This window comes from Pogona vitticeps, chromosome 2 (genome assembly GCF_051106095.1).
Source record: "Pogona vitticeps strain Pit_001003342236 chromosome 2, PviZW2.1, whole genome shotgun sequence".
Lineage (NCBI taxonomy): Eukaryota > Metazoa > Chordata > Lepidosauria > Squamata > Agamidae > Pogona > Pogona vitticeps.
Window position 1 is genome coordinate 188,444,814 of NC_135784.1, and position 27,488 is coordinate 188,472,301.

The window sequence follows — 27,488 nt, forward strand, 5'->3', positions numbered from 1 at the left end:
AGTGGCACCATGCAAGGGAAAATCCCTGACCTTGACTCCTTTTTCCATCATTTAACCACTTCTCACCCAAACACAAAGCAATTGTAGGGACTGTTTTTCAACAAGTGTGAATATCTTATGGAACACTGAATTGTACTGTTGCACAATATATATTGCTGCAGTCTCAGGCAGCAATAATGGAAGTTGTTACTGTCAAACAGCTTTGACAGGAAATTTTGCAAGAAGGAATGACTGACTAAAATCCAGTTGAACATCACAACTAGAGTAAGCCTGCTGAATCAATGAGATTAAATACCCAGATTCAGTAGGCCTATTCTAGTTATGATTTACCATTAGATTTCAGCCATGCATTCTGCCTCACCAGTCTAAGGAGGGGAGGGTCTTCCCAGTTGTTAGATAACCAGGAACAGAGTTCTTTGCCCACCTACTGCTGATCACCCAGAAATCTGGCAGTAACTTTTGTTCTATCATCTGGCCATGCTCTTTTAAATAAACTTTCACATTCTTCTCTTCTTGTTTTTCTTCTATTTATCCTCATTTATTTTCCTCATTTATATTTGCTGGAGATTTGTTTTTCAAAGGCAGAAGTCCTGCTATTTATTCTTCCACTGCAGTCTCTTGGTTGTCAGTAAACTTTTCCCCCCCTTAACCTATTCCCTACCTATTCCCCCATTCTGCTGGTCTTTCTGTTCTTTCTCCCCTTATTCACATATATTAATCTTCTTTCTCTCTCTCAGTGAGTGCAATTGGATGGTCAAAGACTGGATGGTCCCAAACAGGGTCACTTCAAGGCGTGATATGTCATTTGGGGCAATACTTGTATTCACATACAAGGATCGTGTGGTTTGGAAACAGAAAACCACAGGCACCTCAAACAACCCTACCTTGAAAGAGAGAGAAGGAAGTGGGCAGAACCTTTCAATTTTCTAATATTGAAAAGCCACTTAAGCCATCCACTTTGGTTCAAGCCCAGCAATCCCATAGATTGGAATCAAACTGAAACAATCCTGCCAGCAAACACACACACAGTAGCCTCTGACATGGATGCGCTGGTTCAGGACTCCCTGTATGTCATATCACCAGGAATAGGAGTGACCAAACAGCAGGATAAAATCCCCATTGGATCACTGTCTCTTTCTTTCTCAATACGTTGCAGTTTGGTTTTAATTATATTGACAAAGTTCTCTCTCGGTTTTGTTTACCAACCCATTAGTATTCTATCTTTATTTCTAGGCTACACAAGCTTAGTCATCTCAGAGTACATAAGTTCTTCTTGAATCCTTGTTATTCAGCATTCTTCCAGATCCACACCAAGCTTTTATCCCTTCTTCTGAAGCAACGTTTTCTAAAAGGCTGCTTGCTCCCTCTCATTTTGACTTCTCTGTAGCCTTTGACAGTGTTAATCCTTCCACTTATTGGTATTCCGCTCTTAGTGTTCTTCACTTTATTCTCAATACCCTTCCTCTTGATGCTTTCATTTCTTCTCTGTATCTTTAATAACAATGCAGTACAAGTGACAGTCAATGCTGGTTCTACCTCTCTTTCTGCTGCTTCTAGCATCTCCAGGTGATTGGTTACCATCTGTATGTCTGATTTCCAGAGATCTCCTTCCCTCTCTCTCTCCTTCTCTCTGTATTATATATTTGGCTCTCATCATCTGTTCTTTCCTTTCCCAACAACATTCTTATCCTTCACCTTGGGTTTGCAGCTAGAATACGTACTAGTTTTGATTTCTCTGCCTCTTCACTGAGTTTCAAGCAGCCGTGCCATTTCTTCTAAGACTGTGCAAAATCTCTCCTTTCTCCTCCAGCTGATAAATTTAACATTTGAATTCGAGGTACTTAATCTATTTCAGAAATTTTATTTTCTGATCTCCCTTATTATCACATTTTGAGCTCCTGATGCCTACTTTTACTACTCCATCCACTTTTTTAACCTTGCACACTAATGTGACTCCCCTTCTCCTCTTGTTTCTTCTTTTCTTCTCTTTTATATTTATTATGCTGCTGGTGCTGCTTATCTTCAAAGACTGCCAGCATGAACTGGGACTCCTTGTTTAGATGGCTTCTTCCATTCTCCAACCCTCTGCACCTAAAATGACAGCGGTCTACATGGTTTTGCAACCTCTGTGTCTGTATGTTCCTATTTACTAAAAGGACAAAAGCAAAACATGTTAGAAAGTGAGATCAACAGCGACTTTAGTTCATAGTCATACTTTGTCCAATGTTACCTACGCTCTGGAAACACTTTAATCAGAAATACAACCCTCAGAATTTCTACAATACACTTTACATACATTTTCCCAGTAATCTTTCCAAGTGTTTTCAAAGTATTAATTCCACACTAAGGATTGGGCATTACCAGAACTCTCCTTTAAAACCACCCAATGAGCTTGTGGCTGAACCCGATTCCAACCTTCCCTGGGGCCTACCGTACAACACCAACTCCGACAGTGAAGGCAGAATGTTGTGCTTTGTGGCTCCTCTCCCCTGCCCAGTAAATCCGAACTGTACAGCCATTGCCGCTTGCCATTTTATTCAACACAGTTTTCATCCCATTCTATTTCCACTGCAGAATGAAAGCGTATTACAACCTTTTGACAAATACTCGGCAATCTAATTTCTCAACAACCGAAAGAACGTGCAAGGATGCGCTTTTGGTTGTTGATAACCAAATTACGAACTATATTATGTTCTCAACAAGGAAAAATTGGGAGGGGGGGGAGAAAATACATCTATTTAGTATCTATAATCTTTACTCCAGGCTTTTTAATGAAGCTGTAGAACGATGTGTGTACAACTAATACTGCCCTTCGGTCTGCAACTGCATACAACACTAGAAACATTTAATAGAGACATCCTTGTGTAACCCCCATTCATTTCAGTGCAGCTTGCAAGAGAGACTCTCTCATTTGACAGTAACCTTGGACAGTCTGAGTAATTGTTTTTGTTCTTTTTATTTTCTGTTATTTTCCTATTTATGGGGGGGGCACAAACTTTAAAGAAGAGCAAAAACATGTTTGTTTGATACTTTTATTTATATGCAAAACAGTGCACCATTCATGAGAGATATGAAAAATGCTTCTGATAGAAACCAGATTTATCTATTTTCACTACAAAATATTGCCTTATACAAAGCAACACACACACACACACACACGCACGCACCTAAAAACCCTGAAAAAGACTAAAATCTTTGGATAACAGATGTATTATCTTTTTTTTGTTCTTCCTTTCTCTAAAACATACTTCTTGTCTTAAGAGATTCACAGCAGAAGAGCATGAAACATTATCTGGTTGTATATATTTTTTCTTTTTTGGTTGTCATAAAGGAAAGTAGTCCTGTTTTTCTTGAAAAAGAAAAAAAAGTCTGTAAAAAATCCGCACACATACACACCATCACAAAAAGACAGACAAACAAACAAAAACTACTTCCCTTATAAATAGTCTGCAAAATACTTTTTAGACAGAATTACAAGTCAGGTTAACAACACACATTTTATATATTTAAAAAAATCTTCAAGTGAAGTGCTAATTTGATTTCACACACAAAATAAAGAAAGATTCTCAAGGACAAAGTCTGAATATATAAAATACGCTTAAAAACAAGGAAGTGGTGCAATAAAAACCAGATCAAAATGAAACTCACTATCTGGTTCCCAACAAACACTTCCAAAGTCAAGACAGTTATTTCACAGAAGAAGAAAATGTAAACACTTGACTATAGAAAAACCAGTTGGCACAAAGTCTTCAACGCAAAACCTTCACCACTCTCAAAACTTTAAAAAATAGCCTTAGGGGGAAAATAGTCTACTTCTTCTAACTTAAATTAGAAAATAAATAGTTATTTTAAACTGCACTCCTGGATCACACGTTTAAGGTCACAAGGAAATGAGATTTTTATTTTATTTTATTTGGATATATAGAAAGGGGCACTTGGCAGTCCGGCGATCTGTTTTCTTATTAAACGAGGGGAGCCCACAGGGTGTTGTGTATGTGTGTGTGGGGTGTCTCCTCTTCTGTCCAGGCGGCCCGAAGGCTCTGGGCGGGCGAAGGGGGCTTGGCAAGAATCCCTCCCTCCCGAACCCCCTCCAAGGAACCGGTCCGTTTCAAGTTTCTCTTTTAGGGCCCGACTCAGGAAAGGCCCTTTAAGGCACGAGCTTAAAGCCAAGGAATGTTCCCGCCAACCTTCCGTCGGGTTCTTACCTCTGCCGCCGAACGGGGGGAGGGGGGGCGAGCGCGGGAAAACCGGCCAGGCGAGGGGAGAGCGAGGCCGCGGTGGCTCGGTCCCACCACCACCACCACCACCGTGCCCACGACCCCGGGCAAAAAAAAAGGGAGCCTCGCTGAGCCGGGAGGGCCTCCCTTCCGGCCAAACCGGCAGCTGAGGAGGCAGCTTGGGAGGGTCGGGGTGTGGGTGGGCAGGCCAGGCCGCCTCGGGCCGCCGCCTCCCTTCCCCGTCGCCCTGCCTCCCGGCCCGCCCGCTGCCACCCCCCCCTCATCTCGCCCTACACGTCGAGGACGTGGTTGAGATAGGAGATGTAGCAGATGGCCAGGCGGAGGATTTCGATCTTGGAGAGCTTCTTGTCCGGCGGCAGCGTGGGCAGCAGCTTGCGGAGCTCGGCGAAGGCCAGGTTGAAGGCCTCGACGCGGATGCGTTCCCGCGTGGCGTGGGCCGAGCGGTACTTGGCCGTGGCCCGGCGCCGACGGCGCTTCTCCTCCCGGCTCAGCGGCTGCTGCGGATGCGGCCCCGGGCGGCCGCCGCCGCCGCCTCCCGCGCCCTCGCCGTCGGGCGCCTCCAGGTCCGAAGCGCAACAGCTCCGCAGCCCTTTGGCTTCCAGGGACTCCGGATCCGACGGGGCTGACGAAGGGTGGTCCGAGTCCACGGCCTGGTCCGGGCTAAGCATCATCTGTGGGGCGGGAGAGGAAAGCGAGGGGGAGAGGTCACCGTCGGAAGCACCACGGAGACAGGCCACGAGAGCCGGAGCAGCGCCCGCCCACCCTCCGTCCCCGACATTTTAGGGCTCAGTCCACGAGCCTCATCATCCCGCCCCCGGGGTTCACCATCATCATGATGTTGCTTTTGTTATTGTGGCACTTCTGTCTCTCTTCCTACGCTAGGCCAGTCTGTGTCCACCTCAAGACTTCATGTGGCATCTTAATAAGGCTGCTTTTTGTACGGGGCTTACCCGGGGGATGTCTGTCGCCTAAGCATCACATCGGCTGAACAGCAATACCGTCAAGACTAAAAGGCAGTATTGCCTGACACCCAAGTTTGCCCCCATCTGCTTTTTTTAAACGCGGGAGATCGATTCCGATGAGGGCGTGTGGATTCGCATCTCAAGCCAGGTGTGTTGAAGACACCCGAGCATTGCTTTACAAATCCAGACCCTCTTCCGGAAACATCCGTGTCAGTTGTTGTATTTTTTTGTACTTAAATAAAAGTTATATAAAAAAAACAAGGAGCAAAATCTCAAGGGCCGCGATCCTTTGCATGGCTCCTCCCAAGTGAGGCTCCCTGCAATGAGTTGGATTTACTCAGAAGTTTTTTTAAAAAATTACTTGGCGCCTGGGCGGTTTTTACAGTCAACATAAGTAAAGTCAGGCGTGCGCTTCAGAAATAAAAAAATAAAACGACATCCTTGGGTCACATTTCGGGCTCAAATCTATTTTGGAGCAAAACGGGTCGCCTTGGCTCAGGATGGACCGGGCAACGAAGACGCCGCCCCGTGACTCCCGGGAGACTTTGGAAGGGGGTCTTGTGGCCAGCCTCTCGGATCCTTTGGGAGAAGGGCGGAGAGGCCACTGCCTGAAAGGGCCGGGGAGGGGGCGCGGCGCTCCCGGGCATCCCTTCCCCACGGGCGGTCGGAGCAACCCGAGAGGAGGCTCGGCTCTTGCCTGGGGCAAGAAAGCGCTCAGTTCTTCTTGTCCAGATGGACGACGCGTCCCGTCGCGGGCTTTTCTGAAAATGATACACTAAGTCCTAACGTGAAAAGGTACGTCTGAATCCGTTGGTTTCAGACGATCCTCGCCTGCGTATCAAATGACTACAACACGTGAAGCCGTCCCAGGCGGCCCTTGCATCAAGTCTTCCTCGGGAACAGGCCTGGCGTGGGGTGCCAGGCGCGGCCGCGAGGGGATGGCGACCGGGGGTGGGGGGTGAGGGTGGAGGGGGAGACGAGTCGGATATCAAGGCGTTCCAAGAACATCGGGAGGGGAGGGGAAGACAGGCGAGGCGCTTCTTTTGTCACCTGCTCTCCTCCCCCCCCCCGGGTCTCTTTAATATCTATACAACTGCTTTGGTCTTTAAGGTTTGTCCACCAAACTCTCCGTCCCCTTTGGTCTCAGCAGGGACCATTCATTCATTCATTTATTCATTCAAAATATTTTTCACCCCGTCTTTCTTGAGGTGGATCCGATCAAGGATGGGTTTCCTGCCTCTCTGAGCTGGAAAGCATAGCCCTACACTGGCAAGCGGTGTAGAAATAGAGAGAGAGAGAGGATTCCACCACCACCCCCTCCCCCAGCTCGGCCCACACCTGAGACCCATAAGTCGATCCCCCGACGGCTTCCTGCTAATGGGGGAGCGCCTCTTTCCTATGCAAATCCTTTTCTCACCCCCCCCCCCCCTTTTGCTCGATGTAAGTTCAGGAGCCAGGCTAGCTATGCCCCTGTGACAATTGCGATGGAGATGGCCACTCCGCCAAGAAAGTCCGCCTTTAGGGAGCTGCCCTTCCCAGGCGAATTGAATGGGCTCTCCCTACAGGTTTCCAGATCGCCATCTGTCAGGGAGAGGGGCCACACCGACCCGCGCATCCTTCCGCGGGCGAGGCTGCCAGCGCATCAAACAATATACCGCCGGCGGGCGGGCGGCCAGCAGCCAAGTAGATCAGGGGCGCAGAACCACCTTGGAGACCGGGGTCTCTCTCTCTCTTTCTCCTCTGGATTTGGGGGAGCGGGGAAGAGAGGCAGGCCGAGGGCCCGAGAAGCCTGGCCGCGGGATCGCGGCCGAGACGGGCAGGGTGAAGTTCAGGACAAGAAGGAACTGGGAAAAGGAGGGGGTGGGGAAATGTTACGTGACCCCAGGAGGCTGACGGGATCATCATCATCATCATCATCATAGTTCAGGCGATGTAAACAAAACCATTTTCGTGCAACGCTTTCTCTTTTCGATTAACCTCTATTTTAGAATTCGGATTCTAGAATTTTTTTACACGATATTTGGTCGATAGGGTTTCGTGTGAAACGTACTCTTCGGAATTAAGACCATTCCAAAGCCACCAGACGCAGTAGTTTATAAAGGAAATAAAAAGAGAATAAAGAATTTTTGATTTTTTTAAAAAAAATCTGCCTTGACAAATAGTGTGCATGTGTTTTTTGGGGGGGGGGGGGGGGAATCGACAATCGGGAAAGCGCGGTGTGTCGTTCCGCAAACAATGAAATAGAAACTATATTCCCCGTCCAGTGGGTTTGTTCTGGATAAGCTGGAAGATACCAAGCTCAGGAGAACACCGGGGAGGGGAAATGACGCGCTTCCTTCCGAAATTGGCACATTTTTAATGTTTGGTTTTCGTTTTCGTTAAAAGAATTCTCCAGGTTCGATCCCAGTAATCATTTCCTGCAGATCAAGAACCAGGATCAAAATAACATTTAACATAGGCTTATACATGAGAACGGAGGGGAAAACCGTTTAAATTAAAATTGAAGGTTGCGTTTCGTAAAACAAGGCGAGGAGAAATCCGGTGGGAATTCTCTACACTTGGGCCCTCGAAGGGAGAAGGTCGTGGGGCTCAACTTGGTGGTTGGGGGGGTTGGGTTGGGGGGCAAGTTCTTCCCAGGGTGGCCCGCTTTGCTCGAATCTGCGGTTGGAAGCAAGTCCCTCGGTATCCGTGGGATCGACTTCCAAGGCAGCTTCAGCTTCTTTTTGCAACCTGAAGCCGGAATAGGGACTGTTTGTTTACATATTTACGCGCACACGTCCTCACACCTCTTCCCCACCCCCCAAAAAAGGTCAGCGTTTTTGTTTTGTTTGTTCGAGGGGAAACGTGGCTCATCTCAGCTGCGTATTGGAACATTTTAAAAGGAATTTACCTTGCAAGAGTCTTTGTAACAACCTTTCTTTAAACGGCTTGGACCTCTTTGGCGCCTCCAATCAAATTCCGGACGGAGGGGATCTCATACTCTTTAAAAAAAAGAAAGAAAGACAGAAGAAAGAACGAAAGAAAGAAAGAAGGGGAAAGAGAACAATCCGCATATAGGAAATTAATTGTAAAAATGTAGCGGCATCTTTGCGCTAGAATTAAAGCGGAGCCGTCTTCAGGGGCTGGCAGGTCCAGAGAGGATGATGAAGAAGAGCGTTAATTGTTGGCGAGCGACGTGGTTCTAGGGAAAATAAGATATATTAAGGGGGGAAAAATCGTCGCATTTTTTTTCTCTCCGGGAGGGAAAAGGAGATCGGCAAGGGTGTCACAGATCCTGTCCGGCGTCGCCCGGAATTCGGCGGAGGTTGGCGAGCAGGAGGTCGGAAAGGCGGGGTCCACAACTAACAAAAGAGATGGAGCGATAAAGGGACGGCCGAGTTGGGCCGGAGGTTCCGCAGGCCGGCAGGTCGAGGCGAGGCGCCGGAGGAGGTCTTCTGCAGCCGGGGAGGCGAGGGGTCGGGCCCCGATCTCGCCCGGGAGCGATCCGCGGCGATCTAGCGGGTCTCTCTCTGGCCCGCCCGCCCCATCTTTCGCCCGCCGCCGCCGCCGCCGCCGCCCCGGTTTAGACGACGCCTCCTTGGCTCACCTTCCTTGCGGGCGGCGTCGGAGACCCGGCAACGACGGCGGCGGCGGCCTTGCCCTGCCCGTCCGGGCCCTGGCGGGGAAGGAGGAAGCCACACCGGCGCGACGCCCCCTTGCAGCCCATCCAGCCCTGGCCGTCTTCTGTCTCAGTCCCTCCAACCCTGCTGGAGGGGGGGGGGGCAACAAACCACGCAGCCTGGCCCAACCCCGGCGGGGGGGTAGTAGTAGTAGAGGGGGTACACACTAGGGGCGAGCAACCGGAGCGGAGACCGCCTGGGGAGGTGAAGGGCGCGGGGGGGGGGGCGGGCAAGCGAGGAGATGCGTCCGGATGCCCTGCCGGTGCCCGCGCGTTTGTCCGGGAGAAGCGGCGAGATATAAAGGCGCCGGAGAGGGAGAGGCGGCAGATTTCGCCCCCACCCCCTCCCCCGAAGTTGCTACCCAATGGGAGATCCCATTGGACTGCAAGCAAGATGCGAGGAGCTTAATTGGACTTGACATCTGTCACCGTGCGGGAGTTTCACAGCCCAAATATTGTCAGCCAGCAGCTCAGATTTCCCCCCTCCATCCGTGCCACCGATTATTCTAGCCCGAGAGGCGGCGAGGAGCCCCTCCTCCGCCTCCCCCCCCCCCCGCCGTCCTCTCCACCATGCCCTCCAGGGCGAATTCACACATGCACAGCCCCGATGGCCGTCTCGCTCGCTGGCTCACGCCCACGCGTGAAACGGCTCCCAGGGAAGAGGACGCGGCCGTAATTCTTCCCCAGCGCCTAAACTCCAGGGGAGCTAAATCCAGGTCTGCACTAAATGATGGCGACAACAACACCCATAATCTCTGTGGCGGCAAGGCCAACAAAAACCAACACCTGCGGCAGCCTTAAACACTTAGCCAGCCCGGTTTGACCGCAGCCTGCAGGGAGGGCGGCCCCCCTCCTTCAGGCCACGGAGCCTAAGGCTCAATGACATTGGTGTGGATCTTCCGTGGGCCACAGGATCCTTGGTGAGCTTTGCTGTAGCAGGCAGCGCGCTGAAACCTGAAGAAGCCCTGGGACCTGTCTAGTCATTTATTTTGACGGTGCCAAACAAGGGTACAGAGTAGCCCCCGTACAAGGGAGGCACCCCTTTGCTTGGCCAGAGCAAGGGCATCCGGACCATCCTGAAGGCACCCCCGATGGATCCCCCAGCAAGCGTCCAGCTATCCCTAGGCTACACTGAATGGTTTTCCGAGGCGCATCCTTCACGTGCTACTTCCAAAGGCATGGCGTGATCAACCAACAAGTGAGGATGAGGGAGGTGGAGTGGCTTCAGGACCTTTCAAGGAAGAGTGGAACACAAAAACATACCCTTGTGCCATGGGGACAAGGAACGGTTACCCTCGGATTTACAAGAGAAACAACAGCCTGGGAAAGGACCAGACACTGGACAACCCAAGTAAGAATGGGTGACACAAGGTGAGAGAAGGCAGGCGCTCCAGAGGCTGGTCTGGGAGAATGCTCCCTTTGATCCCACCAGCCTCATTTGGACCCCACTTCTGCCTGATTTCAGAAGCAAAGCAGGGCAATTCTCCTTAGTACTCTGATGGGTAACTACTGGGTAGGGCTAGGGGGAAAATCCCACCTAAAACACCAGTTAGACTGTGCTTAGTTTTTTTTTAATTTTTTTATTATTAATACAACATAAACTTACTACCACACAAAGACTATATAAAAACAATACAAAACAATAAGATACAATTACACATGTGTCCCCATCACCTTCAGGACTAGCATTAAACTTCATTCAGTCCATTTTTCACTCCAAAATTTCATTGTTTCTCCCCTCGGTGTATACCCCTTCCCTCCCCAAAATACATATTCCAAAAATACATTTCATATCTTCTTAAAATAATTGTTTTTAATTGGCCTCTTCTTATTTTCATATCACATGTCAGTTTATCATTAATTGCCATATCCCATAATTCTCTATACCACTCCTCTAAATTAAATTGATTATCATTTCTCCAGTTTCTTGCAAAAATTAATCTTGCAGCCGTAATCATTATTACTATTAAATTCTTATTTTCTTTCAACAATTGATCCTTCTTAATCACATTCTTAATCACATTTAGACTGCGCTTAGATGGCACCACCATCTGAAACACTGTAAGGGAGTTTCCTATGGTTGTTGTGCGTTTTTCAGGCTCTTTGGCCGTGTAAAACCCACAACAACCATTAGATCCCGGCCGTGAAAGCCTTCATGAATACATTGGAGTTTCCTATAATTCTAGGAAGTGCTGTCCTCTGAAGATGCCGGCCACAGAGACTGGCTAAACGTTAGGAAGAACAACCTTCAGAACATGGCCAAAGAGCCCGAAAAACCCACAACAACCATTTCTAGGAAGTGTTCCCACAACCCAGAGATGGGGGAAGTTGCCCCTTTGGACCACACCTCACTGTCCATGCTGGCCGGGCATTCAGAAGGCTCTAGTTCAAAACCATAGTCTTTCCCATATCCCCAGCCCACCCATCCTGCTGCAGTTCTTTGGAAGAAGGGAAAGAGCTTCTCCCTTCTGCCACCAAAATGGATTAGGGTGTAAAGTTGTAGAAGAGAGCCACAGTGTGTCCATATGTGTTTCCTGAATATGCGTGCATCCTTTGACCCACCACCTGCCACTGTGTGAGGCCTTTTGTAGCCATAAACATACACCAGTACCTATACCTGCTGTGGAGATGAAAAACAAGGCACTTTTTAATTATCCTATTTGCTAAAAAAAAAAAAAAAAAAAAATCAGAAGAAGGAAAATCAGCAGGTCTGAAGGCTTTGGGAATTTGTTCCTCTGATCCCTGAGAATTTGCTATGCACAAAAGTTATTTTTTGGGGGGAAATGAGGAACATGTGAGCAGTGCTGCCAAGACTATGGAAGATGTGGTATGGGGATATGCAGCTGTTTTAAATGAATGTAAGTCCCCAAAACCAGATGAACTGCCTCCCAAGCTACACGAGGCATTTGTAGATGTAATCTCTTTCTACTGTATAATCTTTGAGAGTTCTTAGAGAGCATGTGAGATCCCTGAAGGCTGCAGGTGAGCAAATGTTGTTCCCATCTTCAGACAGGTGGGAAAAGAGGATCCACACAACTAGTCACTAGTCAACTTGACATCAATGAGGGAAGATTTTAGAACCAATCGTTAAACAGTTGGTGAGCATTTAGAAAAGAATATGGCGATTACTAAGAGCCAGTAGGGATTTCTCCAAAACAAGGCATGCCAGATTTAATTAATCTCATTTTTTAAAAGGATAGATACAAGCTTGGTAGATCAGGGGAATGCTGAGGATGTAATGTATCTTGATTTCAGCAGTTTTGTGTAATGTCATATAGGGGACGTGGTGGCGCTGTGGGTTAAACTGCAGAAGCCTCTGTGCTGTAAGGTCTATAGAGCTGCAGCTGTAAGATCGAATCCATGTGACAGAGTGAGTGCCTGTTGCTTGTCCCATCTCCCGCCAACCTAGCAGTTCAAAAGCACGCAAATGCAAGTAGATAAATAGGGACCACCTCGGTGGGAAGGTAACAGCATTCCGTGTCTAAGTCGCACTGGCCATGTGACCACAGAAGATTGTCTTCGGAGAAACACTGGCTCTATGGCTTGGAAACGGGGATGAGCACCGCCCCCTAGAGTTGGACACGACTGGACAAAAATTGTCAGGGGGAAACTTTACCTTTACAGTGGGGTCTCTACTTAAGAACTTAATCCGTATTGGAAGGTGGTTCTCAAGTTGAAAAGTTCTCAGGTCAAATCTGCATTTCCCATAGGAATGCATTGAAAACCATTTAATCCGTATCTGCTCTTTACCGTCCATAGAAACTACTGTACCTTGTGGTCATGCTGGAAAAATATTCGCTAGATTATGCAGCTGTTAAGTGGAATTGTACATAGCTTACAGACCACAGCCAAAGAGTATCCACTAACAGTTCTTCATCATCCTGGACAGAAGTAACAAGTGGGGTTCTACAGGGTTTTAGCCTAGGTGTGATGTTGTTCAGTAGCTTTATATTTTAAAAAACCCTAGATGATGGGATAGAAGAAATACTCATCAAATATCCAGTTAACACTACCTTGGGAAGAGTAGCTAATAATGCAAAAGTCTGGATCAAGAATCACAATGACCTTAACAAGGTGGAGAGCTGATCAGAACAAACAAAAGAAGTTTCAACAGGGAAAAATAGGCAGAAAAAGTAGATGCACAAATCTAAGATAGCGCCTGGCTTGGTAGCAGTATGTGTGGAAATGGTTCTTCATTAGAGATGAGCATGAACCTTGGTTCAGAGGTTCGCACGCACAGCACCACAGGTGCTACATGTTCCTTTCCCCTGCCTCCTTGGCCAATGACCCACTCACTGGTCGGAGCGCCCTCCTCTCTTCCTCCTCTTTGACTGCTCAACCAGCCCCCAGCAAGAGCACAGAGTTTGCTTGTCTTACTGGGTGATCTGAGTGGGTGATCAGCCAAGAAGGCAGGGCAGAGAAGGCTATGCTCCTGCCAGAGACACTAGGAGACTGGCCAAACAGCGGAAGAGCAAGAGGAGAAGAGCGTGTTCTGGCTGGTGAGTGGGGGATCCAGCCTGGGAGTTGGGGGAAGGTTTGTGCCCATCTCCAGTCTTCATAGGCTAAGTTAAGCATGGGTCAACAGTGTGATACAGTGGCAAAATCAGCTAAAGCAATTGTAGGCTATATGAACAAAAGTACTGTATTGTGTCCCTTGTACAAGGGACGTGGTGTACAAGGGACGTGGTGGTGCTGCGGGCTAAACCGCAGAAGCCTGTGCTGCAGGGTCAGGAAGACCAAGCAGTCGTAAGATCGAATCCACGTGACGGAGTGAGCGCCCGTTGCTTGTCCCAGCTCCCGCCAACCTAGCGGTTCGAAAGCATGCAAATGCAAGTAGATCAATAGGGACCACCTCGGTGGGAAGGTAACAGCGTTCCGTGTCTAAGTCGCACTGGCCATGTGACCACGGAAGATTGTCTTCGGACAAAAAAGCTGGCTCTATGGCTTGGAAACGGGGATGAGCACCGCCCCCTAGAGTCGAACACGACTGGACAAAAATTGTCAAGGGGAACCTTTACCTTTACTGTATTGTGTTCCAATGAAGGGAAGTAATAGCACCACTCTATTCAGAGTTTCTCAGACGTCATCAGGAATATTGTATCCATTTCTGGGCACCGCAGTGCATGTTGACAAACTAGAGCGCATCCAGAGGAGAGCAACCAAGACGACTGAAAGGTTCTTGAGACCAAAGCAAAAGTTAAGGAAAAGCCTTCGAGAATACATTGAAACTAAGGAACAATTGGTGGACTATGTTTAGCCTAAAGAAGAGAAGACTGCGAGGCGATATTATAACAATTTACAAATATCTGAAGTGCTGTCAAAAGTACAAGATGGAGCGAGCCTGTTTACTGCAACTCCAGAAGGCAGAACCTGAACAAATAAGATTCAGATGACAGTATAAGAAAAAAAAATATTTTGACTAAACGTCAAGAGCTGTTGAATAGCAGAGTGAACTGCCCCAGGAGATGATAGACAGTCCTTCACTGGAGGTTTTCAAACAGAAGTTGGATGATGATTAAGCAAAGATGCTTTAGCTGTAGATTCAGGCAGAGGTTTGGACTCACTGACCCTTGGAGTCAGCTCCACATCTCCATGATCCTGTGATTCAATGATTCTAAGACAATCTGTGCTAGGAAATGTGTGTGTGTTCAGTTTAACCAGAAACATGGAAGGAGGAGAGGCACTGTAGAAAGGTATGTTTGCCTGGCTGATGACCCTTCCAGTGACCCAGGGCTGTTGGGTCAACTGCTGTAGTTTGACTTGAATATATCAAGTAAAAGGAGAATCTAAGGTATTCCCTGATTGGAAGCTGTGAGTCACTACAGTGGTGCCTCGCATGACGGGCGCCCCGTTTAACGACAAATCCGCTTAGTGACTATGTTTTTGTGATCACTTTTGCGATCGCATAACGATGTTTCCTATGGGGGAAAATTGCTTTGCGATGATCGGTAAGCTGTTTCGCTTACCGATTTTCGCATAGCGATGTTTTTCCCCAGCTGATCGGTGGTTCCAAAATGGCCACCGGGTAAAACAGGGACAGATTCCTCGCTTACAGGGCAGCTAAAATGGCCGCCGTATGAGGATTTTCGCTTAAAAGGTAAATTTTACCCATAGGAACGCATTAAACGGGTTTTAATGCATTCCTATGTCCTTTTAAATTTCGCATAGCGACAAATCCGTATAGCGACGATTTTTGCTGCACGGATTATCGTCGCTATGCGGGGCACCACTATATATCATACCTCCTGTTCTGTCTCCACTGTCTTATCTATATGGCATTACACAGCTTAGAGGAGCCTCAAAAGTGTATCAGATTGTGGTCAGATGGCACCACACACCCTTCAAAGACTCCAGGGTGGAGCCAAAGTCTTGGTGCCAATTCACTTCGTTTTGGACTTGAGTTGCTCTAGATTCTGTTGTGGTCCCTTAATGTCTCTGAAGCAGAACTCTTTCCTTCAGGCTCAAGCCTCATCGAAGGCAATTTCACAGCCCTAATTTGGGTCTGCCTTCATGCAGTTTTCAGTTCGCACAGTCTCCTGAGTTTACCACACAAACCCCAGCAGTCAATAAAGCAGTAAGTTTATGTCACTCCAGTTTCGGCTTTTCATCATAAACCAGCATGCATCGCTACTAGTGACATTTTTTAGAGGAATTGTAATGACTTCTGACATGAATGTTTTCCCTCTCAGGTTGTAACTTATTTCTTTTACATCATTCAGCTATGTTAAAAATTGTAAAGGTATGAAGGAGTAACCATGTTAGCTACATGGTTCTTATAGGTTTTTAAAATTCATTTTGTGCTTGTGTACTCTATTTCCTCATTACATCAGTGAATGCCTTGTTGACCTACTATTTTGTTCAACTTGGTAGCAGAATCTTCTGAAGACAATGACATTTGCCTCATTCTGAAAGACAGCAAAATCCAGCTAGAAATGCAGTAACAAGAATACTGGGATGCTGCTTATGTTTGGATGACATGAAGATTTTTGTCTTTTTAACTGATGATATTAGGTCATGCTCCTCAGTAAGTCAAAGCTTTATTTTGAAGTGGGGGAAAAAGAAACAGCCCAGCCTTTAAAAATGGATATGCATTTATGGACAATCAATACAACAAGTTTAACTGACTGTTTGAAAGTGCTCCTCTGTTCTCAAAGGAGAATGTGAAACATATTTGGCAGGACACATTCCATTGCTTATCCATAAGTGTGTATATAGTATTTTGACTTTGGCAAAGCTATTGACAAAGCTCTCCTGATACTCTGATTAACAAACTGACTAGGTGTGGGCTGAATAGAACAACTATCTGCTGCTTAGAGAATCTTATGCAGAGAGTGCTTATCAATGGCTCCTTGGGAGAAGGTAATAAGCAGGGCACCGCAAGGCTGAGTTCCTCACCCAGTGCTTTTCAACATATTTATCAATGACTTGGATGAGGGGGTGCATTAACAGAAGTATTATGAGAACATAAGAAGAGCCTTGCTGGATGAAGCCAAGGGTCCATCTAGTCCAGCTCCCTGTATCTCACAGTGGCCCCACCAGATTCCTCTGGAAGCACATGAGACAACTAGATACCTGTCTGCTGATGCCCCTCCCCTGCATCTGGCATTTGGAGGTACCTTCCTTCTAAGCCTGGAGATTGTCCATCCCCATCATGACTTATAACCTGCGATGGACTTTTTTCTCCAGAAATCTGTCCAATCCCCCTTTCAAGGTATCTAGGCCAGATGTCATCACCACATCCTGTGGCAAGGAGTTCCACAGACTAAAAACACGCTGGGTAAAGAAATATTTTCTTCTGTCCTCACTCTCCCAATACAATCGTGCCTCAAATTACGACCATAATCCATTTCAGAAGATGAGTGTAACTCGAAATGGTCATAAGTCGAAGCACCATTTCCCATAGGAATGCATTGGAACGCGATTAATCCGTTCCAGAAGAAAAAATAAATAAAAAGAAAATAAAACACTGCAAGCCCCATAGGAATGCGTTGGGGCCAGAATTTTTTTTTACCAAAAAAACAAAAAACAAAAAAACCACAGCCAGCCCCATCAGAACACAATGGGACCAGGAAAAAACACACAAAAACACTGGGGTTGACACTTGTATCCAAATCCCTTGAAGTACTGTACTAGTTTCCTTCTGTTTGGCACTGGATGGGCTGCATCTTGAGAAACGGTATCCAGTTCTAGACACTGCACCTTAAGAAGGATGTAGACAGCCGTATCAGGTTCACAGAAGGGCAGCAAGGTGGATCGCACTGGAAACCAAGCCCTCTGAGGAAAATCAGAGAGAATTAGGCATGTTTTGTTCTGAGTAAAGAAGACTGAGGGGAAAAGGATCGCACTCTTAAATACTTGGAAGATTGTCACTCAGAGGAGGGGCAGAATCTGCTCTCAATCATTCCAGAGTTCAGGGCATGTGATAATAGGCTCACATTACAAGAAACTATACAGTATTTTGTTTCACTATCAGAAAAACTTCCTAACTTTTAGAGCAGCATGACAGTGGAACCAGCTGCCTTGGGAGGTGGTGAGCACACCAACATTGGAGGCATTCAAAAGAAAATTAGACAACCATCTGTCAAATATACTTTGAATTGGATTCCTGAAGTGAGCAGGGGGTTGGACTTGATGGCCTTATAGGCACCTTCCAACTCTATGATTCTATGAAAATATAATATTATTTCCATTAATGACCATTATCAAAGGTTTCCAAACTTTATATAATTCTCTCATTTCCCTTTTTCTAATTTGAACTTTATAAAGGCAAAGGTTCCCTTTGAAATTTTTTTGTCCAGTCGTGTTCGACTCTAGGGGGCGGTGCTCATCCCCATTTCCAAGCCGTAGAGCCAGCATTTGTCCGAAGATAATCTTCCGTGGTCACATGGCCAGTGCAACTTAGACACGGAATGCTGTTTTCTTCCCACCAAGGTGGTCCCTATTTATCTACTCGCATTTGCATGCTTTCAAACTGCTAGGTTGGCGGGAGCTGGGACAAGCGACGGGCGCTCACTCCGTCACGTGGATTCGATCTTACAGCTGAAGATCTACAGACCTTACAGCACAGAGGCGTCTGTGGTTTAACCCACAGCACCACCACGTACCACGTATTTGAACTTTATAGGTTGCTTTCAAACTCAACAATTCCCTGAAGGTCGATTTTCTGTTATTTCACCCAGATTCTCAGTGCTTATGTTGGATAATTATTTTAAAATATTTACATTCAGAATTAAGTCAATTATTCCTGAGTCTTTCTGTAGAATCTTTCTGAGTCAGTATCATTTCCTTAGCAAATAATAGTTTGAACAACAATAAAAAGTAATTGAAGCAGCATAGATAAGCATTGTTCTTCCAATGGGTTTTTTGTGATAAGCGCACACAGTTAACAGAGTTTGAAATACAGTCCTTTTCATCAAATTTCTCCCTCCATTTTAAGCCTAGATTTATGTTGTAAGTTAAGATCAGCACCTGTCCTACTTAACAGTGACATTCCTTTAAGCCCAAGTGTTAAAAAGAGTTGGTCTCCTCTCATATATGTTGAGAGTTTGGTACTGTACTGAATTCCAGTACAAATGCACAGCAGAAGTGCATTTGTACTGGAATTCAGTACAGTACCAAACTCTCAACAGGTTATGGGCCCAGCACGCTTGCATATTCTTACAATATAATCATTTCCTTGCATATAGGAAACAGAATTCAAGTCACTAGTGAAAATCAAAAAATAATCCACCATGCTGGCTCCCTGTGGTCCAAAGTATCTCTCGAACCCTCCCATTGTCCATTGAGGAGGTAACATTCCTGAATATCATAAATCAGGACAGGTAAATAATACTGCTTTAAGAGAAAGTACAACATACTGTATTTGGATCAAGAAAAACATTGATGTATTCGCGAAGGCTTTCACGGCCGGGATCTAATGGTCCAGAGCACAGAGTGCTGTCCTCTGAAGATGCTGGCCACAGAGACTGGTGAAACGTTAGGAAGAACAACATTCAGAACACGGCCAAAGAGCCTGAAAAACCCACAACAACCAAAAACATTGATATCCAGGTAGTTCCTTGCTGTGCCTTTTCCTCATCTCCTAGGGAAGTCATGAAGGCTGTGGACTAGATGTGAAGGACCAAACGCAAACTGCATCCAGACAAATGACAGGTTCTCTTGGCTGAGAAATCTGGGACAGAGATCACAGCCTGATCCCACATAAGGAGTGTACCCCCCATAAATACCAGACTGTTGGCTTGCCAGGCTGTTGAAGTCTGGTGCTGATCTTGGAAGCGCAAGTCCCAGGAGTACTTTTTTATCAGTTTATATATATTTTGGAGAAAGAACTCATTTATGCCAGCATAATAAATAGGTTGTATTATTGCGCCGGTGAGTTAGGTACCTGTCTGCATAGCCAGTGTTTGGGAGTTCGATTCCCCACTGTACCTCCTGGAAGAAGAGCCAGCCTGTGTGACGTTGGGCAAGCGGCACAGTCCGAGAATGCCCCTAGAAGAAGGGAAATGGTAAACCGCTTCTGAGTACTCTCTAGCTCCAGTAGGAGTTTATTGTATTGTACATATAATTTATTTCATTCTTCTGGTAGTGGTTATCAGTTTCCAGGGAAAGGAAGGCATTGATGCCAAGTTTTTAAAGTTATAAAGGATTTGGAGCTAGAATAGCTACTTTTGAGTTCAGGTCCATATCCGAAGGTCACATTATAAGATGATCTGCTTATCATCTTGTATTGAAAACTAGGATTTCCTCAAGTTGTGAAAGACATTCGTTTACGCTTTTCCTCACTTTATGGGACAGGAAACCCTGAGCCAAGTTTATTTCCGTGATTGGTAACTGGAAGACAAACGAGGCTTGCTTCTTATTGCTAAAGCATGTACCTCTGGGGAAATCCCACTGATGGAGAAAAATGCAAAGAATACACATTACTTCAATGTCTTGTTTGATTCTGAAACTTTTCTCCATATTTCTGTGCCTTTAGAAGTGATCTGGGTGGAATGGTAGTCATAATTAGACTTTGATTGTGGAATGTTCCTCTGGAGGAAATTGATACCTGAGTTTTGAGGAGTGGTGAAAACCTGATGTATTATCATTCAAAATTTAAAACAAATGTTTTTTGATAATTTAAATATGAATAGGAGACTATTTTAATAGCTCCCTGTATGTTTACATATATAATTGTTGACTATGTATATCCGTCTGCATACACACGCGTTTGATGGGAGGATTATGTTGTATCTAATTCAGTGTATGGTTTAAAATGGTAGAAGTATCTAATCTGATAATAGAAGTATCTGTCACATTATTTTAATTTTGCAAGTGGCCCTGAGGAATAGCATCTTGTAAAAATTACTGGTGGATAGCTCAGTGTTTGTATCTCCGTGACAGGGGCTGGACTCAATGATCCGTAGGGCCTCTTTCAACTCTGGCATTCTAAGAAAATTATAATAGCATTTTTTAAATATAAAGTTTGATTCCGAAAAGAAAGAGGCACTTCACATCATACTGGCAATATGCTCTGGCTACTGAATTTCAGAAGATCAGTCTGAAGGTTTATAGATACAGCAAAACCCTTGACTGTGTGGATTGTGAAAGGCTATGAATTATTCTAAAGGAAATTGATATGCGTCAATATTTGATTATCCTGATGTGAAACCTATACTTTGGATAAAAAGCTATTGTTAGGACAGATTAGGGAGAAATGGAATGGTTTCCCATAGGGATAGGCATCAGACAAGGTGTGTCTCATCTATCTGTTATGTTCAATCTCTATGCAGAATGCATTACACACAAAGCCTAAGATGCAGATGAGGGAAGAGTGAAAATTGGTAGAAGACTTATCAGTAATCTTAAAATATGCAGATGACATCATATTACTGGCAGAAAACAGCAAGGACTTTAAATGACTTGTGAGGAAAACTAAAAAAGGAAGTGCAAAAGCAAGACTGCAGTTGAACAATAAATAGACAACATTTGTGACTATGGAAGAATTATATAACTTTAAGGATGACAGTGAAGTCCTACCATGGAAGATTGGGTTCTTGGGGACATCAACCTATTCATTTCCAGCCCCCAAGAAGCACTTCGGTTTGGCCTTGTGTTCTCATTCCTGCAGGCATTAATGTACGGTTATCCCCTCCACACTTCCTCAGCCATTGAAGTTCACTGTAACTTTTCTAGATATTACACTTGATCTACATACTCAAGTCAATAGTCATGGCGCCAGATCTAGATTCTTTTTCGCTGTCTTGTTACAAAAGAGCTGGACATGTCTATTTCATGAATGCAATTAATTAACATTACCTGACACCACAGGCAGCTCATGGGCCAAGCAAAAGTCACCTTACATCACATCAAAAAGGATGGCGCCTCCGTCTGACATTTTTGTTCGAGAATCCATCTTCTTCCATCAGCAGAAAATGCTGCAGATTTCTACAGGGCCAGAATAACTGTATGCATGTTTTCTCCACTGATTATACTGTATTACAGAGAGTTGTCTTGATGCAGAATATCTGCAAATATGCAAATACCTGCCAGATGGCCAAGCCCTACAGTCTTCAAACAAACAGGGCAATTTTACATTGGCCACTCCAGAAGACTGACGGGAAATAAGACCCTAAGAGTATTTCTGTCTCTTAGGCAGGTCTACAAGTTTGAAAACAACTACGACAACTATCAAGACACCTTTTGCTTGGAAAAGCATTAACTGTCCTGAACTACACTTCCCAAATTATATATAGCCTTTTCTGTTGAGTCAAATAAAGTAGCCCGGAATTCCACTGAACTTTCTGTCCACCCTCCACAGCTAATTTATTGTTCTCTTTATTTTGATCTATCCTGCCTCCAGTCACAGACCCATAAAGTCCCTTGAACTTTTAATTTTCATGTTAGTGTTACCTGATTCATTACAGTAGCCCATTATGATCATGACCCCCTTTTCTCCTCCCCCCCATTGCTTGCCCCCATCTTGTTGAAATGTGTTCTACTATGTAAAAACTGTTTTATATATATACTTATTGTGTATTTTTATGCTGTAAGCCGCCTAGAGTGGTCTTAACCGACCAGAGAGGCGGGATATAAATAAAATTAAAAAAAATAAAATAAAATGTGCCATCAAGTCAATTTTGACTTAAGGTGACCCTTTCCAGAGATTTTTAGATAAAGAATGCTCAGAAGTGATTTACCCTTCCCTTCTTCTGGGGGCCTCCTGAGAGTTTGCAGCTTGCCCAAGGCCACCCAGGCTGGCTCTTCTTCCAGGAAGCACAATGGGGAATGAAACTCCCAACTCTCAGCAGCCAAATACCTAGCCCATAATCTATGAAGCAAGCGAGCCATTGTGTTCTTCTTTTCTTTTAGACATATGTAAAAGTCCCATACAAGTCCATAAGTATCATCAGTGCTTGTGATAAACACTAATTAAATTGGTATTTTAGTGAAAAATATTTGATAGGTTTTCTGCTGTGTGATGAACGACAGTGCATAAATCTGTTGTGTGTTGATGATGTCATGGTAAAGATCTTTTTGGTCCTGTCTTTGCTACTACAAGTATAAACAGCATTATTGCTATTCTCAGAATGGGGGACCCCCATCTTCTCCTGAGGACCAGTGTGGTCCTTAATTTCTGCTTAATTCATGACATTTAGCTGTTATTATGACCTCTGTCTCACTTCGGAAATAATATTGGCTCGAACCTCTTGGATCCAGTCCTGAAGTGCTTCCTTATCAGTGGCCGAACATCCACTTGAAATGGATGTAAAGTAATTACATGTGTTTGCCATTCTTAAAAACAAACAGCTGCTCCTCAGATGCTTGTGCCAAAGTGATATCTTGCATTCCAGATGTTCTTGCCAAGGACCAGTGTTCACAAATATCTTTAGTAATTCATGAAGTACTCACCCTACTCCTCTCTCCATTTGCAAGGATAACTTGTTTTCTACTATCCTTTGACTGCTGCTTCATGCCGTCTTCCACCAAGGTGTTAATCCACATGTCTGTCAGGAATATATATATTTATATTTGTGTTTGTGTTTGTATTTGTGTTGTAAACAGCCTAGAGTGGTCGCAATGACCAGATAGGCAGGGTATAAATGGAATAAAAAAAAAGGATTGGGCTCACGCCTCACAATGTTTACAACTGTCTGGTTTACCCCCATCATGTTATGAATACTCTCTCTCTCTCTCTCTCTCTCTCTCTCCCCACTTCGCTGATTGGATTTTATTTTGAAGTGGTGGAATCCCCAGCACAAAAATAAGCAATATAATTATCTCACGCCTTTCACACATTTGAGAAGGCTCCTCCATGATCACAGATTCAATATATGGTCTGGGAGGATTACGGAACGACTTGCATTGTGGAGCACTCCTGTGATGGAAGGGAATTTGTGTGGAATGGAGTCACAGGATTTTATATTAAAAAGTGACTGCTCAGATGAGTCTTTCAGCTCTCATTCACACAATGGCATTGTTCCTGGTCATTCGTGGGCTCATGCCTTCCCCGCCATTAATTTGAACTGGTTTGAATTGATATCCTAGTATTAGATGCAAGAGGGAGAATGACTGCTGGAGGCACTGATATGTCCTGTCTGCAGATGGGTTGACTTGTCCCCCAGCATATTGTTCCCTTGTTGCTTTCTCTTCTACACTTAAGTCTGACCTGTTCACCCTGTTTTCTTTTTTCTCTCACTTACCTGCCATCTGTCCAGACCAGACTCTCATACTCTACATCTGTCCAGATCAGACTCTACTGTACACAACCCTTCCAATTTCTACCCATCTATCTTTTTTTACTGAATCACAATATTCTCTATTTAAATTTGCATCTCATGTTTCCATTTTTTGTCCCCCCCCCCCCCCCGAGATTGACCAGCACGTGACTTTTTTGGAGAGCAACGGCATTCCTATTGGCACTCATTGTTAAATAACAACGCGGCATAAAACCTGTGCAGGTAAGTGGTCTGATCACCTGGGCTTCTCTATCTTACCTCTGAGGCTGTGGTTCTCACACTTTCTCTCAAGCTCTTCCTCTCCTGTTGAGTGCGAAGTTTCACTGTCTTTCAGTGGTGATTGGAAAATTATCTGTTTTGGGATACCGACTCTTCAAAAAAAGGTGAGGCTCACCCTATCCAAATTGTCACCTCCCTACTGCCATGTATCATGTATACTTGCAGATCATTTATCCACATTGCAAAAATGAGAAACGAAAATGGGACAATGTGATATCCCTCATTATAAGACACCCATGGGCCTTAGCAGTAACCAAAACTTATTCCAAAAGAGGGAGGCAGATAGTAGCTACCACTGATATCCCATAGTAACAGAACGGAATGGGGAAGTGTTGCTGCATCTGATGCTCAGTTCCAGTAAGGAACTGGAAGAAGAAAACTGGAGAAGGCTTAAAGTATGGAAACAAAACAAGTGGAAGTGGTACTGAGCTGTGTGGGAGTTTTGTTTGCAACCTCGCATGCTGCGTGTAGTTTTTGTGACTGGGCTTTCCTGGCTGAGGTGATTGTTTATCTACCCAATGCTAACCAATAGTTCCTTCCAGCCTTTGAACTGAATTGAGTGTTCTTCTCCCTCTCTTTCCTCTGTTGATGGCCATTGTTTGCTTTTGATCCGTAGGTTGCTAGTGCAAAGAAAGCAGCAGCACAAGTCTGCAGTTTCAAGCAAATGTAAATAAAGATTTTTTTAAATTCTCTTTTGTACAAATGCCTCAGAGTGAGTTATTGAGACCATAAGTGCAAGTTAATGAGAAAGAGATGGACTCTGGCCACTTGCAGCCATTCTCCTCTGTGAGTCTTTGTAACTCTACTGTGTAGCAAAAATAAAGTTTACCATAAGTTCAGAACTCTGCAACAAGCCATGGGGTGTGTGTAGAGTTGCGACTAGTAGAAAAATGGGGCATGCCCATAGACAACACTGAGCAGCATGGATCAACATGCTACTGGGTCCACATGACGAGGATAAGGGCTGGTGCAAATCAGAGTAACATAGAAGAAAAATAATTGATGGTGGTTGTAAAAAAGAAAGCAAACAGGTTTGTATCCCGTTGCTTAAATGCAGAGTGGAAAGAAAATTATGCTAAGTTCCCCTTTTGCTCCTTCAGGCTCCCCCTTGCACGACTGATCTCAGAACCAGTGTGAGAATGGGCATGCAACTCGGAGTCTGTGCAGCTGGAGGAGGTGGGGCAGCAATTTTCCTTTCACTCCAGAATCCTGTGTATTGTATGCCATCAGGTCAGAACTGACTTGTAGCAACGGCAATAGGGCTGTCAAGGTACGTGAAATATTTAAGAAGTGGTTTCATCAGTGCCACCCCTCCCAGGAGTTTCCATGGCCAAGCAGTGAATCAAAGCCATGTCTCCAGAGTCCTAGTCTGCCACTCTATCCCCTTATACCACAGTGGGATGTCACCCCCAGAAATTAAGGCTATTTGTCCTGCTTTGTCAACATGGTGGACAGTGGTTTCAGCCTTGCATTATATGAATACTGGGGGGAAATTGGATTTCGCAAGAGGAAAGAAGATTGAACAAATATTCAAGCTCCAAGTTTGTTCAGTTCTGAGTCCTATCCTAAATTCCAGACTATACTGAGTAGTTGTTTAGTCATGTCCAACTCTTCATGACCCCATGGACCAGAGCACGCCAGGCCCTCCTGTCTTCCTCTGCCTCCCGGAGTTGGGAGTTGGATCAAATTCGTGCTGGTAGCTTCGATGACACTGTCCAACCATCTTGTCCTCTGACATCCCCTTCTCCTCTTGCCTTCCCTCTTTCCAAACATCAGGGTCTTTTCCAGGGAGATTTCTCTTATCATGAGATGGCCAAAGTATTGAAGCCTCAGCTTCAGGATCTGTCCTTCCAGTCAACACTATACTGAGTGCACAGGCTTAAAAACCATAATGCCTTTCCCCCTTCCATTTCTTAAGGACGAGTAAATTCCAACGATGGGTTCCTGTATTTTTTGGCCGTCTGCAAGAAGACATTCATAGCAATTAGTGGAAATGATGTTAAGAGAGCACAGCAGACTAGCATGATGACCTGGGATAGAGAATTAGGAATAATTGTTTTAATATGTTTATTTGTTTGTTTGTTTATTGCTGAGCCAAATACACCCTATCTTGTAACTGTGTTTTTTTTTCCACCAGCACACGAGCACATGAAGATCTTCTTGCATTTATTTCTGTCTTCCAGAGTATTAGCTTGTGAGCAGTCCCTGCAACCCTGTCCATAATGACATGGAGATCAGTTGCTGGAATGGGCCCTTTATTGGAACAACAGAACTTTTAAAGGGCCAGTATGGCCAAGAACATGACACTAATAACTCAGAGGGTGCCAGGGAATTAGTTTCACTCCCACAGTCTTTGGGGAAGTGCCCCTAAAAAGTTTCTGCTGGGAGGAGCAGCATCCCACCTCCTCAGCAAGTTCTAGGATACCTATCAGGTGGAACAAGGTGCCACAACAAGGGTGCTGGATGCATGCTGTCAGTTGTCCCTGGGGGCAAGTGGTGGAGTTTTCCTCTTCGCCATCCCTCCTTAGTCTCTGTTGGCAGCCACTGCCCCATAGCTATGGTATTTCTCCTGAGAGATGTTGCCAAACTCTACCCAAACCTGGCTGGCCTTTCCCATGTAGTGGGGGTACAGGGCAGGGAGGAGATGGAGGCTGACCTTCAGGAGATGAGTAGACAGGCTAGCTGTTGGGTGTCTCCAGCAGTGCTGCTTGCCCTTGGTGATTCCTTTGCCAGCAACAGGCTCAACACTGGTTCTCAAGCCTCCGTGTCTCTTGGACTGGGCAGCTTCTTCTGGTGGCACAAGCAACTCTACCCAGCAATGGGTCTCGGGATCACACCGGCGTACCATCTCCCATCCAGCCATCAACCTCTCTGGCAGCAGGTACTTCCTGGGCCTCGCATACCTCCCAGTCTACGGCATCTGCCCTACTAAAATTTCTTCAATAAAAATAATCAAATTTTACAGGTGTCATCATTCAGACAGCTGGAGGAGTTGTAGGTACTAAACTTTAGTGTCTTACATACTCGGGAGTCTGTTGAGTATTTTTGTGGGTTTTACGTTTTCTACCTTGCAGGGTTGGCTTCCAGCCAGGAGCATCAACCTGCTTATTTTGTTTTCCCAGAAGCACCAGGGAGCAAGTGACTCAAAAGGTGTTGGAAGAAGGGGCTCACAGGAAGCTTTCTCAGTCACTAGTGCACTGACCTGCCTGGCAAGCACCAGCACCAGGTAGCACAAGAGTAGTGTGACGGAGCAGTGAGTGGATCCTCCCTGTGGTGACCCGGCAATCCTTCATTTTTCACTGTGCAAAGATAAAAATTCTTTACAAGGTAACCAGTCACCTAATGGAGCTTGGGCTCACAGGGGTGAAGACTCAAGACTTTAATAGGAGTCATGATATTATCTCCTGCTCTGTCTCCTCCTTAAATCCAAGTCCCACCATGGCTACACCTGTGGCCTCAAGGGTGCCACCCATTCCTCCCTCGCCAACACCCCAGTCCACAGGTGAACTGCAGGTAAGGGAATCCTGTCCTTGCTCTCTGAGAGGTGGAGAACCCATTCTCATGGCTGGGCGACCCTAACCAGTCCCCACATAGCTATGCCACCCAATGTTCTGCCGTCTGCAAAAAGCTTTCT

The 27,488-nt window shown here is 45.5% G+C and overlaps 1 protein-coding gene and 1 long non-coding RNA gene across 3 annotated transcripts; one reads left to right on the top strand and one right to left on the bottom strand.

Annotated features, from left to right (window-relative positions):
- Positions 1-642: 642 nt before the first annotated feature.
- On the bottom strand, positions 643-9,346 carry NHLH2 (nescient helix-loop-helix 2). Of its 2 annotated transcripts, XR_013542355.1 has the most exons (3): positions 8,091-9,346; positions 4,206-4,909; positions 643-2,149 (listed from the first exon to the last, which is right to left on the bottom strand). XR_013542355.1 is itself a non-coding variant. In XM_072991685.2 (2 exons), the coding sequence occupies exon 2, from the start codon at positions 4,907-4,909 to the stop codon at positions 4,508-4,510; it is 402 nt and encodes a 133-aa protein (XP_072847786.1). In that variant the 5' UTR covers positions 8,091-9,346; the 3' UTR covers positions 643-4,507. The 2 variants fall into 2 exon arrangements, 1 of the variants encoding a protein (XP_072847786.1); XM_072991685.2 differs by having other exon boundaries at positions 643-4,909.
- A 414-nt stretch (positions 9,347-9,760) lies between these two features.
- Positions 9,761-26,803, top strand: LOC144587152 (uncharacterized). Its single transcript, XR_013542356.1, has 2 exons — positions 9,761-10,229; positions 23,710-26,803. It is a non-coding gene; the product is annotated as an uncharacterized LOC144587152 (long non-coding RNA).
- The last annotated feature ends 685 nt before the right edge of the window (positions 26,804-27,488 follow it).

What these genes read in the sequence shown, in the direction of transcription:
- NHLH2 (XM_072991685.2), bottom strand. Translation starts at nt 4,909, where the DNA reads ATGATGCTTAGCCCGGACCAGGCCGTGGACTCGGACCACCCTTCGTCA.